Source organism: Pleurodeles waltl, chromosome 3_1 (assembly GCF_031143425.1).
Source record: "Pleurodeles waltl isolate 20211129_DDA chromosome 3_1, aPleWal1.hap1.20221129, whole genome shotgun sequence".
In the NCBI taxonomy this organism is placed as follows: domain Eukaryota; kingdom Metazoa; phylum Chordata; class Amphibia; order Caudata; family Salamandridae; genus Pleurodeles; species Pleurodeles waltl.
Window position 1 is genome coordinate 1598737125 of NC_090440.1, and position 18269 is coordinate 1598755393.

The following is an 18269-nucleotide window of genomic DNA, read 5'->3' on the forward strand; positions in this document are numbered from 1 at the left end:
AAACGCGTTCCAAAAGGAACCAGGGAGCTCTGAAATATGGTGAACATTGTGTTAAAAAATAGATGAGGGTCCTACCAGAGTAGGGGCGCCCCAAGAAGAGGGAGAGGGTGTGGAGTGCCTGGAGTAATTTCCGGGGCAATAAAGAATAGGGGTACTGATGTGGAGAGGAGGAGAAAATACTCCTATTGTGTTAAATGTGATACTGTCCGTATAGCATTGATGCAGGCTGTAAGAGCGCCACATTGTATTGTACTCCATTCTCAATTGATGTTCTATGCTACCTACATTGCAGTGCTTCTAAACAATTTTTTGTTATTTTCTATATCTACTGTGTAATGAGCAATATACAAATATAAAGGTCAGGGTCCATTACAAGGGCTGGGGCCTGGGTGACGATGTCTGAGACATCAGCGGTTCACTGACTGTACTTGGTCCAAAGAAGTCGCTTGATCCTCGGGAGGAAGCTCAACAGGCTGCACTGCAACAAGGAATGGAGAAGCAGGGAGAGTCTTGGCAACTTATGTTTCGAAGATCAACTTTGGTCAGAGTTGTGGAGATGTGTCTTATATTTTCTACAGAATTACTTTGACAGCAGCAGCAACTTTAGCTTGGCTTAAAGAGCATCTTGAGCTTGGGACATAAATAGTTTGGCTTCCTGATCCTTTATGCAGTGGGGTGCATGCTTCTGCAGGACTTTATGATGGTAACCAGGCATTGGGAGCAGATGTTATGCAGGTCATTGATGAACACCTGTCCATCACAGTCATTACAGGATTGAAAGACGAACATATGAGAGGTGACATCCAAGTACTATGATCTCAAAATTTCAAAGCGGAAAAACATCAAGCAGATATTACCAAAGGACAGCAAGGTTCTAGATGCACATCAATGGTGGAGAAAAAAGGGGATTGACATCAGGCTGCTGGATGGAATTTCTTATGGCTCCAGTGACATCAGGATTGCGTAGTTTCTGACATTAAAGAAGGGTCAATACCCTCCAATCAGTTTGGAGAGCTATTGAAAAGTTTCTGGATTCAGTCTCATGCCTGGCATACTCAAAGGGAGAGGATTCTGCAGGTAGAAATATCCATCAGAAACAGCATCATCGAAGGTAAGTAACTTGTTCTTCTGTTGGATATTCCTAGCTCAGAATTCCTCGCCTTTTGAACTGGTATCCAAGCAGTACCTCCAAAAATGTGGAGGTCTATGGCGTGGACTCACATCAAAAGGTAACGTACAACCAAATGTGCAAAACAGCCCTCTTTGCGGATCTAACTGTTGAGGTATTAGCCCTTGGTGAACATATGCATGGATGCACACTTAACTTCATGGATGTCCAGTACTGTGACACCTGTCGCCAAAACCACTGAAGTACAGCATCTAACAAAGTGATGAAGTGATAGATGGATACACATTAGTGGTCCAGGTCCATTTATTATGTTGGTAGTTTTAAATGTTCCCCTCATTCTGATTTCTTAGGCGCTGGCTGTGGCAGGAGGTTATGCACTCAGAGATCTCGTAGCACTTGTCAAAAAGAAATGGAAAATCGCTTACAGAAATAACATTCCTGTCAGTAAAAACTTAAAACCTTAAAAGCCAGAGTGAAACTATTTATGAGCAAAAAAAAATTTTTTTTTTCTTAAAAAGGTGTGGTTTAGATACCCCAGAAGTTTTCAGATACTCCCAGCGTGAGCCGAACCCTCCCCCCCAAAAAAAAGTTGTATTCTTCAGCGGCTGTTATTACAAGGCATGATGGGCTAGAACATTTTTCAAAGGGATTATTTCCATTTTTCTACCTTCTTAGAAAACTACAGCCTACTAGTCCAATTTACCAAATTTCAAATGTCAAATGTTTTTACACGCCATTAATTAAAAATCATCCAAAAAGGCTCCTCTTAAAATATTGAAATCACTCCAAGATACAATTTAAGCATTCCTCAAATGTAAGAGACTTCAAGGATGTGGTACAGAAGTCCAAAGGCATTCAGAAAAGAATACTCTGATCCTACGAATTTGCTTCACTTTGCCTAATGGAAACAGTAGCGTTCTCATTGTTCATACAAGCATTGAACCTTAGCTTTTCATGATTCATTTATGTTTAAGAACAATATTAGATCATCAACAAAGATTATGAAGCTCACACACACACACATGGTTGCCAATCAGATTTACTACTTCATGTTAAACCCTTGTTTTCACTTTACAATGCAGTGCAAGCCCTATTAAGCTCTTGGACAGGACAAAATCACAACTGTGATCAGTATTTACAGAATTAAAACTGACTGGCAAGGGGAACCTACAGGGACGGAAGGTCCAATTAAAAACAATGACACTTGAGCACATGACCAAAACACTTGTTGGGGAATTTTCTATATTAAGCTGCTGCAATCTGCTATACTGTTCCACAAAGTTGAGCACTGTAAAGACTAGCCTGAATCTCAGAAGGAACATGGGCAGACCACTACCCTGGATCAAAACAAAGCCAAGACAACAGCTTACTGCATGTTTCTGCCAACAATCTCTTAATACGGGCCTCTTCTTCTTATGCACTACAACTTCTTGCATGTCTTCTAGTGATGGATGCTGACCAACTTCCTCTTCAAATGGAAGCATGTACTCATCTACAGGACCTAGTTTTAATAATGACAATAATATAGTATGAATAGGCTGAACATTTTGACATTTATTATACATACTACTGCTAATATTCATCAATATATTTCAGTTTTAAAGTCACCGAAAGATACATAAAAACATCACAATATAAATACAATGTGCTATACCAGGTTAAATATGTTAAAATAAGCATAAAACAGTCATGGGTTCACAAGTATAATATACATAAAGACAAGGCCAGTAGGTCTGGTTTATCTTGAAAGTGTTCTTTCAGGCACCTCTGATTTTTGGCACTCAACTCTTCATACACATAGTGTCTCATTTTGCTTCTTAAAGGCAGCCACCAAGGAAGTCAAAATAATTATATTCAAATGACAACACCTTTTGTAAATGGCTGCCTGGCTGAAAAGCAGTGACTGTGCAGGATACTGTACAGTACAGATCAAATGATTGGCAATGGAGCGGTTCAGTAGCATGCAACGGAAAGGAAAAAAAAAAGAAAAAAAAAAAAAGGAAAGGGGTGCCTACTAGAGGAGAACATTAAAAATGAATGTACTGATCCAGCTACTAAGGTGCTGAAGTAAGCTCGTTTTCAGATGGATGATCACTTGTGATCAGCAAATTAGTCACTCCAAACATGGTGAGTGGTCAGATTGGGATGACTCATTGCCCCATACTATATGCACTCATGGGTCGATGCAGAAATGTGGATCACATTCCAACAGAGTAATGGATGAGGACGGCAGAGCCAAAGTCCATCTGTGAATGTTACATACTTATTTGTCTGAAATGTTTTGAATACAAGAACTTTAAAAACAGCTAAAGCTATCAGACCGGACCTGGACAGTTCTTTATTACAGCCACTGCTAAATACTACAAATAAAATTACAATTATACACAATCACAGTTGGCAAAACCGTATGCAACCCCTCACAGGCATTCTCACAATGCAAATGTTAAACTTTCAGGGATTTTGTTAAATGGTGTAACCAACATCAAAGTGCATGCCTTATAATATGGTAATCTATGGGATACCATGTGATTTGCTATGCATAGGCTTTACCAAAATGTTTTAAAATACTCCTATTACCTTTATTGTCTGCATTACACAATAAATAAGCCAGGCATACTACCACTGGAACACCTTTTCATAATAAACAGATCAAAGCAATGCCATCTGACTTACGTCTTACTAATGAACTTTTCACACCCACAGCCTCTATCCCTGGCTGTGAGAAAATACCCTCTTTTTGGCATGGTTACCCCCACTTTTTGCCCACTATCAGTGTGCTTAGACTGTTTTCTCTGGGATTCTGCTAGCCAGGAACCCAGTGATTGTGCTCTCTCCCTCTACATTTGGTTGCCTAGTACCTTTGTGCACTCCACAATTGGCATACTGGTGTCCCCTTATAAGTCCCTAGTATATGGTGCTTAGGTACCCAGGGCATTGGGGTACGGGGAAGCGATTTTACCGGAGTACTGGACACAGGTCACTTCCTGTGTCCAGCTGCATAATGGTAACTCTGAACCTGGGCATGTTTGGTATCTAACATGCCATAATCACAACCCAATACTCTTGCCAGTATTGGTTGTACTAGTCCATGCACTCTTGGAGCTCCTTAGAGGACGCCCCAGTGTTGCTCCCACCAGTCTTCTAGGGTTTCCCAGGCAGCCCGCACTGCAGCCACCCCTCAGACTTCTGCCCTCCTGCTGCTTGACCAGCTCAAGCAAGGCAAGGCAGCGGTCCTCTTAGTCCACTCTGCCCAACTTGGGAGACGGTGAGCCCTTGTCTCTCCTTGTACCCCTGTGCACCACGACTCTTGCAGCAACCAAGCTTGTTGTCTCCTGCTCCAAGGGATCTTCAGGCTCGAAGTAGCCCTGGCCTCCAGCACTTCATCCTGCCAAGAACAGTCTCCCCTCTGCTGCCACTGGGCTGCCGGTGGGGGCTGTGACTGCTTCTGCTGGCTCTCCCAACTGCTGAGGGTCAGCCCAGACTCTCCTCCAAGGGTCGAGTCCCATGGACCTTGATGGTCCTCTTCAGCCTTTAAATTCTTCTTGCATTTACCAAGGCTTGTTGGTGGTTCTCCTAAACCACAGACCACCTGCGACCAGACGACCTGCTTGGGACACCATTTGCACCACTCAAAGGACTCTTCTTCAGCTCCTGGGCTCCACAGATGTTTTTTCCTTCCCCCGTTGACCTGGATCTTCATCCACAGAAGGGTGGGCAGTGGCTCCTGCCCCTCACTGGATGCTCCATAGAGTAATGGACACATCCCCTTCTTTTGCAGGTCCTTTTATTCCAGTGTCCACCTTTGGTTTCTGGTAGTCTGGTCCTGTTCTTGCACAATCTATTTTCAAAGTCCTCTTGTTAGTCCTTGGGAAAACCAGGTACTTACCTCTGCTGTCCTGGTAGCTGGGGGTCACTCAGGTACCCACCTCGTCGGGTCCCTTCCTACAACTCCATATCCTTGGATGGGAGACTTCACTTCGCATTCCATTATTTTAGTATATGTTTTGGTCCTCCCCTAGGGCCTTTTTTTTGTTTGTTTTTGTTTACCAATGCTTGTCTCTTGTGCCAATTCTTAATTATTACTGGGTGTGTGTGTATATATATATATATATATATATATATATATATATATATATATATATATCGAAAACGAAGTTGTCCTTATGTATAGATATATAAAATGTTACTTACCCAGTGTACATCTGTTTGTGGCATGTTTTGCAGATTCACATGCTATGCACAGGTCCTACCATCTAGTGTGGGCTCGGAGTGTTACAAGTTGTTTTTCTTCGAAGAAGACGTTGAGTCACGGGACCGAGTGACTCCTCCTTTTCGGCTCCATTGCGCATGGGCATCGACTACATCTTAAATTGTTTTCCCGCAGAAGGTAAGGTAGGAGTGATAGAGTGTAAAGAGAGAGATGTCCATGCAATGGAGGAGAGATGTATCTACAAAGTTTAAATAAAGGAATGTTTTTATACATATGTCAAATTTTTAATTCTAACTTAAACGGCTACAGGCTCCCGGGGAGGAGGGAGGGCGCATGTGAATCTGCAGCGCTACATGCCACAAACAGATGTACACTGGGTAAGTGACATTTTTCGTTTGGTGGCATGTGTAGCTACAAATAAACATGCTACGCATAGACTACAAAGAAGTAATCCTCCCCTAAGCGGTGGTCAGCCTGTAGGAGTTGAAGTTGTCTGAAATAATGTTCTTAGTACGGCCTGTCCTACTGTGGCTTGTTGTGTTGCTAACACATCTACACAGTAGTGTATGGTAAAAGTATGAGGTGTCGACCAAGTGGCTGCCTTACAAATTTCTGTCATTGGTATGCTTCCCAGAAACGCCATTGTTGCTCCCTTTTTTCGTGTGGAGTGTGCCTTTGGCGTAATGAGCAGTTGTCTTTTAGCTTTCAGGTAACATGTTTGCATACATTTTACTATCCATCTGGCTATGCCTTGTTTGGATATAGGATTACCAGTATGTTTTTTTAGGAATGCGACGAACAACTGTTTAGTTTTACGAAATGATTTAGTTCTGTTGATGTAATACAGTAGAGCTCTTTTAATATCTAATGTATGCAGTGCTCTTTCTGCCACGGAGTCTGGCTGTGGGAAGAAGACTGGGAGTTCCACTGTTTGGTTTAGGTGAAACGGTGAGATGACTTTTGGTAGAAATTTTGGATTTGTGCGGAGTACAACTTTATGTTTGTGTATCTGTATAAAAGGTTCTTCAATAGTGAATGCTTGTATTTCACTAACTCTTCGTAATGAAGTGATTGCTACTAGAAATGCTACTTTGCAGGTTAAGAATTGGATCTGACAGGAGTGCATGGGTTCAAATGGTGGACCCATGAGTCATATAAGTACAATGTTAAGATTCCACGAGGGTACTGGTGGAGTTCTTGGAGGTATGATTCGTTTTAGGCCCTCCATGAAGGCTTTAATGACTGGTATTCTAAATAGAGATTTGGTCTGTTTATTTTGCAAATAAACAGAAATTGCTGTGAGATGTATTTTGATGGATAAAAAAGCCAGATTTGCTTTTTGTAGGTGGAGTAAATAACCTATGATGTCTTGTATGGGCGCATCCAAAGGTGTTATGTGCTTTGCTTGACAGTAGAAAACAAATCTTTTCCATTTGTTCGCATAACACTATCTGGTGGTAGGTTTTCTTGCCTGTTTAATGACTTCCATACACTCTGTTGGAAGGTTTAGATAGCCAAACTCTAAGACTTCAGGAGCCAGATTGCTAGATTGAGTATCACTGGATTGGGGTGTCTGATCTGCTGTAAAGAAATGGCTCCCTGTTGCAGTTACCCCCCACTTTTTGCCTGATACTGATGCTGACTTGACTGAGAAGTGTGCTGGGACCCTGCTAACCAGGCCCCAGCACCAGTGTTCTTTCACCTAAAATGTACCATTGTCTCCACAATTGGCACAACCCTGGCACCCAGGTAAGTCCCTTGTAACTGGTGCCCCTGGTACCAAGGGCCCTGATGCCAGGGAAGGTCTCTAAGGGCTGCAGCATGTCTTATGCCACCCTAGGGACCCCTCACTCAGCACAGACACACTGCTTGCCAGCTTGTGTGTGCTGGTGGGGAGAAAATGACTAAGTCGACATGGCACTCCCCTCAGGGTGCCATGCCAACCTCACACTGCCTGTGGCATAGGTAAGTCACCCCTCTAGCAGGCCTTACAGCCCTAAGGCAGGGTGCACTATACCACAGGTGAGGGCATAGGTGCATGAGCACTATGCCCCTACAGTGTCTAAACAAAACCTTAGACATTGTAAGTGCAGGGTAGCCATAAGAATATATGGTCTGGGAGTCTGTCAAAAACGAACTCCACAGCTCCATAATGGCTACACTGAATAATGGGAAGTTTAGTATCAAACTTCTCAGAATAATAAACCCACACTGATGCCAGTGTTGGATTTATTAAAAAATGCACACAGAGGGCATCTTAGAGATACCCCCTGTATTTTACCCAATTGTTCAGTGCAGGACTGACTGGTCTGTGCCAGTCTGCTGTTGAGAGACGAGTGGCTGACCTCATGCGGTGAGAGCCTTTGTGCTCTCTGAGGACAGAAACAAAGCCTGCTCTGGGTGGAGGTGCTTCACACCTCCCCCCTGCAGGAACTGTAACACCTAGCAGTGAGCTTCAAAGGCTCAAGCTTCGTGTTACAATGCCCCAAGGCACTCCAGCTAGTGGAGATGCCCGCCCCCTGGACCCAGCCCCCACTTTTGGCGGCAAGTCCAGGAGAGATAATGAGAAAAACAAGGAGGAGTCACTGGCCAGTCAGGACAGCCCCTAAGGTGTCCTGAGCTGAGGTGACTCTGACTTTTAGAAATCCTCCATCTTGTAGAAGGAGGATTCCCCCAATAGGGATAGGAATGTGACCCCCTCCCCTTGGGAGGAGGCACAAAGAGGGTGTACCCACCCTCAGGGCTAGTAGCCATTGGTTACTAACCCCCCAGACCTAAACACGCCCTTAAATTTAGTATTTAAGGGCTTCCCTGAACCTAAGAATTTAGATTCCTGAAACTACAAGAAGAAGAAGACTGCCGAGCTGAAAAACCCCTGCAGAGGAAGACCAGAAGACACCAACTGCTTTGGCCCCAGTCCTACCGGCCTGTCTCCTGCCTTCCAAAGAACCCTGCTCCAGCGACGCTTTCCAAGGGACCAGCGACCTCTGAATCCTCTGAGGACTGCCCTGCTTCAAGAAAGACAAGAAACTCCCGAGGACAGCGGCACTGCTCCAAAAGAACTGCAACTTTGTTTCAAGGAGCAGACTTAAAGACCCCTGCAAATCCCCGCAAGAAGCGTGAGACTTGCAACACTGCACCCGGCGACCCTGACTCGACTGGTGGAGAACCAACACCTCAGGGAGGACCCTCCGGCGACTCCGAGACCGTGAGTAACCAAAGTTGTCCCCCCCTGAGCCCCCACAGCGACGCCTGCAGAGGGAATCCCGAGGCTCCCCCTGACCGCGACTGCCTGAACCTAAAAGTCCCGACGGCTGGAAAAGACCCTGCACCCGCAGCCCCCAGCACCTGAAGGAACGGAACTTCTGTGCAGGAGCGACCCCCAGGAGGCCCTCTCCCTTGCCCAGGTGGTGGCTACCCCGAGGGGCCCCCCCTTGCCTGCCTGCACCGCTGAAGAGATCCCTTGATCTCTCATTGAAATCTACAGAGAACCCGATGCTTGTTTGCACACTGCACCCGGCCGCCCCCGCGCTGCTGAGGGTGTACTTTCTGTGTGGACTTGTGTCCCCCCCGGTGCCCTACAAAACCCCCCTGGTCTACCCTCCGAAGACGCGGGTACTTACCTGCTGGGAGACCGGAACCGGGGCACCCCCTTCTCTCCATTGAAGCCTATGCGTTTTGGGCACCTCTTTGACCTCTGCACCTGACCGGCCCTGAGCTGCTGGTGTGGTAACTTTGGGGTTGCTCTGAACCCCCAACGGTGGGCTACCTTGGACCAAAAACTGAAACCTGTAAGTGACTTACTTACCTGTGAAACCTAACAATACTTTACCTCCCCCAGGAACTGTGAAAATTGCACTGTGTCCACTTTTAAAACAGCTTATTGTGTTTTATGTAAAAAAGTATACATGCTAATGAAATGATTCAAAGTTCCTAAAGTACTTACCTGCAATACCTTTCAAATGAGATATTACATGTAGAATTTGAACCTGTGGTTCTTAAAATAAACTAAGAAAATATATTTTTCTATAACAAAACCTATTGGCTGGATTTGTCTCTGAGTGTGTGTTCCTCATTTATTGCCTGTGTGTATGTACAACAAATGCTTAACACTACTCCTTTGATAAGCCTACTGCTCGACCACACTACCACAAAATAGAGCATTAGTATTATCTCTTTTTGCCACTATCTTACCTCTAAGGGGAACCCTTGGACTCTGTGCATACTATTCCATACTTTGAAATAGTGCATAGAGAGCCAACTTCCTACATTGGTGGCAGCGGTGGGATACAAGACTTTGCATTTGCTGGACTACTCAGCCAATACCTGATCACACGACAAATTCCAAAAATTGTCATTAGAAATTGTTTTTGCAATTTGAACTATTTTTTCTAAATTCTTAAAAGACCTGCTAGGGCCTTGTGTTAGTCCCTGTTTAGCATTTCCTTTTAGAGTTTAAAAGTTTGTGAAAGTTTGAATTATAACCTAGAACTAGTTTTAGATTCTTAAAAAGTATTTAAACTTTTAGAAGCATAATGTCTAATACAGATGGGAATGTGGTGGAACTCAACACCACACCTTACCTCCATCTACAGATGAGAGAGCTAAGGTCACACTGTAAACTAAAGAAAATAGCAATGGGCTCCAGACCTTCCAAACTACAGCTCCAGGAGCTGTTGGCAGAGTTTGAAAGAGCCAACCCCTCTGAGGATGGCAACACAGAGGATGAGTATAGTGACTTGGAGGGTGATTCCCCCCCACCAGTCCGATCTAGGGAGGACAGGGCCTCTCAAGCCCTGACTCCACAAATCATAGTCAGAGATGCTGGTTCCCTCACAGGAGGGACCAACCTCTCTGAAATCACTGAGGATAACTCCAGTGAAGAAGACATCCAGTTAGCAAGGATGGCCAAAAGATTGGCTTTGGAAAGACAGATCCTAGCCATAGAAAGGGAAAGACAAGAGATGGGCCTAGGACCCATCAATGGTGGCAGCAACATAAATAGGGTCAGAGATTCTCCTGACATGTTGAAAATCCCTAAAGGGATTGTAACTAAATATGAAGATACTGATGACATCACCAAATGGTTCACAGCTTTTGAGAGGGCTTGTGTAACCAGAAAAGTAAGCAAATCTCACTGGGGTGCTCTCCTTTGGGAAATGTTCACTGGAAAGTGTAGGGATAGACTCCTCACACTCTCTGGAAAAGATGTAGAATCCTATGACCTCATGAAGGGTACCCTGATTGAGGGCTTTGGATTCTCCACTGAGGAGTACAGGATTAGGTTCAGGGGGGCTCAAAAATCCTCGAGCCAGACCTGGGTTGATTTTGTTGACTACTCAGTGAAAACACTGGATGGTTGGGTAACTGGAAATGAAGTGCATGACTATGTTGGGCTTTATAATTTGTTTATGAAAGAACACATTTTAAGTAACTGCTTCAATGAAAAGTTGCATCAGTATCTGGTAGACCTAGGACCAATTTCTCTCCAAGAATTGGGAAAGAAGGCGGACCATTGGGTCAAGACTAGGGTAACCAAAACTTCCACTGGGGGTGACCAAAAGAAAGGGGTTACAAAACCTCCTCAGGAGAAAGTGGGTGACACTAGAAATAAAGAAAAAGAGTCCTCTGTAGGCCCCCAAAAACCAGAACAGGTGGGTGGGCCCCAAGACACAACCCAAAACAAAGGTGGGTACCAGGGTAAGAACTGGGATGCCACTAAGGCATGGTGCCACAACTGTAGACAGACAGGGCACCACACCAAGGACACTTCTTGTCCCAAAAACAAACCCCCTAGCAAAATCCCAGGGGTAACCAGTGTAGCCATTGGGGATGACTCCTCAGATGAGGAGGTCTTCATAGCCTTCAACTGGAAAAAGGGCCCAACAGGTGAGTTGGAGATTCCAGAGGGAAGTAGACACTTCCACCACCTACTGGTGAATGGAATCCCAGCCACTGCCCTGAGAGACACTTGTGCCAGTCACACTATTGTGCATGACAGGCTTGTGTTCTCAAACCAGTACATCCCAGGTGAGACTGCCAGAGTAAGAGTTAGCCCAGACAGGGTCACTAATAGGCCTGTGGCTTTTGTGCCCATAGAAGTGGGTGGGACTTTTAGCTGGAGAAGGGTGGTAGTCAGTACAGACCTCCCCCTTGATTGTCTCCTTGGAAATGACTACCCAGAGGTTAGTCAGAGCCCAAGAGAGGAACTGGTCCAGTGCCAGTCCTCTCCCAAGGATTCTGGAGTGCCTGCCTCTGCAGTAAATGCAAGTAGGCCCCAGAAGAAAAAGAAAAGGAAACAGAGTAGGAAAGGTGGACAACCTTTAGCCAAGGTTCCAGCAAGCCAAGGAGATTCTGCTCCAGTAGGGGAGAACTCCAAAAGTGGCTCTGATAAAGTCCAACCTGACCCACAAGAAGTCCTGGTTAGTCAGGCAACTGTTAAGTCTGAGTGGGTGGCCCCTCAGCTAGCAGAAGGAAGAGTGGAAGAAGGGTGTTTACTACAAGATGTGGTAACCCCCCACTCTAATACAGCAGACAGGCACCCTGAACCCAAAGAAGCCTGTAACTTAGCCCCTTCCCTTGTAGGTGAAGAGCTAAAGGTGTGGTTCTGGGCACTGACAGCTGTCAGTGGCCTCTGCTGGGTGTTAGCCTTTATGGCTGCACTATCCTTGGCATGGTGGTCAGACCCCATGCCAAATAGCAAGGTAGGCCCCCTGACCCTGTTAGTCATGGTGGGGTTACTCCAGCTCTGGGTAACCTCTTTGGGTAAGCTAGGGGTGACCCTGGCTAAGATAAGATTAGCAGAGGTGGATACCTCTAACCCCAAAATAGAGAGAATGGGTGGAGACATTAAAGATACAGACAAGAGGCAATTCAGACTAGGTCCTATCACTGTGGAAGTGGGTCAGTTCCCCAGAGGGAATGACCTGAACAGGAGGATGTAAGGCAGAGTAGGCCCTGCAACAAACCAGCCTTTTTCCTCTACTCTTCCTCGCCTGACAGACTAGGGAGACTCTCCCAGCTTTGGCTGAGTCTCCTGGCCTGTGGGCTGGGGGGGGGCATGTGTAAAGAAATGGCTCCCTGTTGCAGTTACCCTCCACTTTTTGCCTGATACTGATGCTGACTTGACTGAGAAGTGTGCTGGGACCCTGCTAACCAGGCCCCAGCACCAGTGTTCTTTCACCTAAAATGTACCATTGTCTCCACAATTGGCACAACCCTGGCACCCAGGTAAGTCCCTTGTAACTGGTGCCCCTGGTACCAAGGGCCCTGATGCCAGGGAAGGTCTCTAAGGGCTGCAGCATGTCTTATGCCACCCTAGGGACCCCTCACTCAGCACAGACACACTGCTTGCCAGCTTGTGTGTGCTGGTGGGGAGAAAATGACTAAGTCGACATGGCACTCCCCTCAGGGTGCCATGCCAACCTCACACTGCCTGTGGCATAGGTAAGTCACCCCTCTAGCAGGCCTTACAGCCCTAAGGCAGGGTGCACTATACCACAGGTGAGGGCATAGGTGCATGAGCACTATGCCCCTACAGTGTCTAAACAAAACCTTAGACATTGTAAGTGCAGGGTAGCCATAAGAATATATGGTCTGGGAGTCTGTCAAAAACGAACTCCACAGCTCCATAATGGCTACACTGAATACTGGGAAGTTTAGTATCAAACTTCTCAGAATAATAAACCCACACTGATGCCAGTGTTGGATTTATTAAAAAATGCACACAGAGGGCATCTTAGAGATACCCCCTGTATTTTACCCAATTGTTCAGTGCAGGACTGACTGGTCTGTGCCAGCCTGCTGCTGAGAGACGAGTGGCTGACCTCATGCGGTGAGAGCCTTTGTGCTCTCTGAGGACAGAAACAAAGCCTGCTCTGGGTGGAGGTGCTTCACACCTCCCCCCTGCAGGAACTGTAACACCTAGCAGTGAGCTTCAAAGGCTCAAGCTTCGTGTTACAATGCCCCAGGGCACTCCAGCTAGTGGAGATGCCCGCCCCCTGGACCCAGCCCCCACTTTTGGCGGCAAGTCCAGGAGAGATAATGAGAAAAACAAGGAGGAGTCACTGGCCAGTCAGGACAGCCCCTAAGGTGTCCTGAGCTGAGGTGACTGACTTTTAGAAATCCTCCATCTTGTAGAAGGAGGATTCCCCCAATAGGGATAGGAATGTGACCCCCTCCCCTTGGGAGGAGGCACAAAGAGGGTGTACCCACCCTCAGGGCTAGTAGCCATTGGTTACTAACCCCCCAGACCTAAACACGCCCTTAAATTTAGTATTTAAGGGCTTCCCTGAACCTAAGAATTTAGATTCCTGAAACTACAAGAAGAAGAAGACTGCCGAGCTGAAAAACCCCTGCAGAGGAAGACCAGAAGACACCAACTGCTTTGGCCCCGGTCCTACCGGCCTGTCTCCTGCCTTCCAAAGAACCCTGCTCCAGCGACGCTTTCCAAGGGACCAGCGACCTCTGAATCCTCTGAGGACTGCCCTGCTTCAAGAAAGACAAGAAACTCCCGAGGACAGCGGCACTGCTCCAAAAGAACTGCAACTTTGTTTCAAGGAGCAGACTTAAAGACCCCTGCAAATCCCCGCAAGAAGCGTGAGACTTGCAACACTGCACCCGGCGACCCCGACTCGACTGGTGGAGAACCAACACCTGTGAAACCTAACAATACATTACCTCCCCCAGGAACTGTGAAAATTGCACTGTGTCCACTTTTAAAACAGCTTATTGTGTTTTATGTAAAAAGTATACATGCTAATGAAATGATTCAAAGTTCCTAAAGTACTTACCTGCAATACCTTTCAAATGAGATATTACATGTAGAATTTGAACCTGTGGTTCTTAAAATAAACCAAGAAAATATATTTTTCTATAACAAAACCTATTGGCTGGATTTGTCTCTGAGTGTGTGTTCCTCATTTATTGCCTGTGTGTATGTACAACAAATGCTTAACACTACTCCTTTGATAAGCCTACTGCTCGACCACACTACCACAAAATAGAGCATTAGTATTATCTCTTTTTGCCACTATCTTACCTCTAAGGGGAACCCTTGGACTCTGTGCATACTATTCCTTACTTTGAAATAGTGCATACAGAGCCAACTTCCTACATCTGCTGTTTGTGTTGCGTCAGCAGGTCTGGCCTGTTTGGGAGTTTGACATGTGGTACTATTGACAGGTCTAGCAGTGTGGTGTACCATGGTTGGCGTGCCCACGTTGGTGCTATCAGTATGAGTTTGTTTTGACGCAGTTTGTTGACCAAAAATGGAATGAGTGGGAGAGGGGGAAAAGCGTAAGCAAATATCCCTGACCAGTTGATCCATAGAGCAGTGGTTCCTAACCTGTGGTCTGGGGACCCCTGGGGGTCCGCGAAGCCTCCCAGGGGGTCCGTGACTGCTTAGAAAATTAACTAATATTAACAGATTAGATCCCCAGCTTTCAGTAATGAATCAGTGGGGGGTCCCCGGATTATGATTCAGTGGGGGTCCCCGGGTTCCAGTCATGATAAAATGGGGGTCCACAGAAGTCAAAAGGTTGGGAAACACTGCCATAGAGCATTGCCCTTGGACTGAGGGTGTGGGTACCTGGACGTGAAGTTTTGGCATTCTGCTTTGTGGTTGGTGGCGAACAGATTTATGTCTGGTGTCCCCCACTGACAAAAGTATTTGTGGAGGAACTGGGGGGTGAATTTCCCACTCGTGAGTTTGCTGGTGATCTCGATTGAGGTTGTCTGCTAACTGATTGTGAATCTCTGGAATATGTGGAGCTATCAGGTGAATGTTGTTGTGAATTGCCCAATGACAAATTTTTTTGTGCTAGGAGGCAAAGTTGTGATGAGTGGGTTCCTTGTTTAAGTAGTACATTGCTGTTATATTGTCTGTTCTGACAAGAATGTGTTTGTGAGATTGTTGAGGTGTGCTCCCCATCCTAACATCGATGCATCTGTTGTGAGAATGGCGTGAGGCACAGGGTCTTGAAAAGGCCACCCTTTGTTTAAATTTGTGGCATTCCACCACTGAAGCGAATAGTGTGTTTGGCGGTCTATCAACACTAGATCTTGGAGATGACCCTGTGCCTGCGACCATTGTTTTGCAAGGCACTGTTTTAAGGGCCACATGTGTAACCGTGCGTTTGGGACAATCGCGATGCAGGACGCCATCATGCCTAGGAGTTTCATGACAAAACGGACAGTGTAGTACTGATTTGTTTGGCAACATGGTATGGAACGATTGAACCCTTTGAGGGCTTGGACTTGCAAGCACCTTTTGAGTGTTAAGTGTAGCTCCTAAGTACTGCTGAATTTGCGATGGTTGGAGGTGTGAGTTTTGGTAATTTATCGAGGACCCTAGTGTGCGTAGGGTATCTATTACATAATGTGTGTGATGTTGACACTGTTTTTGAGTGTTGCCTTTTATTAGCCAAACGTCGAAATATGGGAATACATGCATATGTTGTCTCCTTATGTATGCTGCTACTACGGCAAGGCATTTTGTAAAGACTCTGGGGGCTGCTGTTATCCCGAAGGGTAATACCTTGAATTGGTAATGTTTTCCTTATATAACAAAACTGAGGTATTTTCTGTGAGCTGGATGGATGGAAATGTGAAAATACGCATCTTTTAAATCCAGTGTTGATATAAATTCTCCTTGTTGCAGCAATGGGACTACATCTTGTAGTGTCACCATGTGAAAGTGTTCTGATCGGATGTAGAGGTTTGGAGTCCTGAGATCTAATATTGGTCTTAGCGTTTTGTCTGTTCCTTTTTGATGATGCAGCACTAGTTCTATGGCTTGTTTGAGCAATAGTGCCTGTATCTCTGTTTGTAACATTGCAAGATGTTGCGATTAAAGTTTGTGCGCTTTTGGGGGAATGTCCGGTGGAAATTGTATGAACTCTATGCGGTAACCATGTTGGATAATGGATAGTACCCATGTGTCTGTTGTGATATCTAACCATTGATTGTGGAACATTTTCAGTCTTCCTCCCACAGAGGAAGTGTGTTGAGGGAAAGTGATGACAAAGACACTGTTTGTTGTTAGTGGCTTGCCTTGCGGATTGGAATTTTCCCCCAGACTTGGGAAATTGTCCTCTGTAGGATCCCCGAAAACCTCCTCTTTGATATTGTGTTTGGTATAAGGGCTTGGATTGTGAGGTGGATCGCTCGGAGGGCTGTGGTCTGAAGCCTCCCCTATATTGAGGCTTCTGAAATGTGTCTCTCTATTGTGATGAATAAAGCTCTCCCATCGGCTTAGCAGTGTCTGCATCTTTTTTCTTTTTATCTATGGCTGTGTCGTCTTGTGTGCCGAATAATTGCTGTTGGTTAAAAGGCATGTTGAGGACAGCCTGTTGGATTTCAGGTTTAAAACCTGATGATCGGAGCCATGCATGCCGCCTAATGGTAACTGCTGTATTTATTGTCCTTGCGGCTGTATCAGTCTAGCGCTGATCTTATCCGGTTGTTTGTTATCGCTTGTACCTCTCTACTACCTGCTGAGCTCTTTTTTGGTGTTCCTTGGAGAGATGCTGAATAATGTCCTTCATCTCATCCCAATGAGCCCTGTCATATCTAGCGAGGAGGGCCTGTGAATTAGCTATGCGCCACTGATTGGCAGGTTGTGACGCCACCCTTTTCCCCGCAGCATCAAATTTTTTGCTTTCCTTATCTGGAGGGGGTGCATCTCCAAAGGACTGCGAGTTAGCTCTTTTCCTCGCTGCACTGACCACAACTGAATTGGGGGTAGCTGTTGTGTGATATACACTGGGTCTGAGGGTGGTGGTTTTTACTTTTTTCTACCCTTGGGGTTATAGCTCTTCCTTTAACCGGCTCCTGGAAAATCTGCTGGGCATGTTTAAGCATACCTGGGAGCATGGGTGGGCTGTGGTATGTGGCGTGTGTTGAGGACAGTGTATTGAATAAAAAGTTGTCCTCTAGTGGTTCCGTATGCATGCTTACGTTGTGGAAAGCTGCTGCCCTAGCTAAAACTTGTGTATAGGATGTGTTATCCTCAGGTGGAGAGGGCTTAGATGGGTAGCACTCTGGGCTGTTATCTGATACAGGGTCATCATAAAGATCCCATGGATCTGTTTCCTGATGTGACTGCATAATGTGTGTAGGAGACTGCAGTGGGTGTAGCAGGTGGAGAGACTGTTCGTTGAGGAGACTGCTGAGGCGAAAACTGGTGAGGCAGAGATTTCTCTCTTGGCACTTTAGCCGTTGGCTGATCAGGGTCCAAACGTCCATGAAAGGCCAGTTTTCTTTTAATTTTGAGGTGAGGTGCTGCGAGGATCTTGCCAGTGTCCTTATGGATCTGTATCCTGGCTTGTCTGTCATCGATATCCTCCATTTGTTGTAGCTCTTCCTCAAATCTATGGCTTTCTTTAAGCTGTTTTGAAAGTCCATGCTCCTCTGTGTATGACTGCCTTTTCGGCTCCGAAGCTGGTTTCTTTGGCACCGAACAGCCCAGGGTGGTAGTTGGCCTCGGTTCCGAAAGTGACTTTCAGAGTCTCGACTCGATCAGTCGGTGCTGTATTGTTTCAGAGCCTGTGTCTCGACTCGAGTCCTAAGACTTCGATTTGGGTGAGGCCTTTTTCAGTGCCAAAGGTGTTACTTGGTCACCGGTTGATTTTACAGGTGAAACCATGGCCTTCCGGCAGTGGTGCCCCCGAGGCCTTATGTTTGGTCTTGGTCTGGGGCGGGGCAAGTGTGCTCGCATGCTGGCCCGCTGTCTGTGAACGTCGGATTCTTCTGAATCTGAACCTTGAACAGAGATGGCAGTGTGAATCATCTCCTCTTCTTCCGCGTCGAGGCGTTCAGTGCTCTTGGACGCCATCTGTAACCTTCTCGCTATTCTGTCTCGCAGGGTCTTTTTGGAACAGAAGGATCTGCAGGACTCACAAGTATCCTCTTGGTGATCTGGAGACAAAC

At 45.9% G+C, this 18269-nt stretch overlaps 1 protein-coding gene across 1 annotated transcript in view; it reads right to left on the reverse strand.

The window, feature by feature from the left end:
• ACVR2A (activin A receptor type 2A) overlaps positions 1 to 18269 on the reverse strand; it is a 249853-nt gene that overhangs the window by 43158 nt on the left and 188426 nt on the right. Inside the window, exon 10 of the mRNA XM_069225237.1 lies at positions 2500 to 2630. Within this exon, the coding sequence (XP_069081338.1) occupies positions 2500 to 2630 (131 nt within the window). The remainder of the gene's footprint in view (positions 1 to 2499; positions 2631 to 18269) is intronic.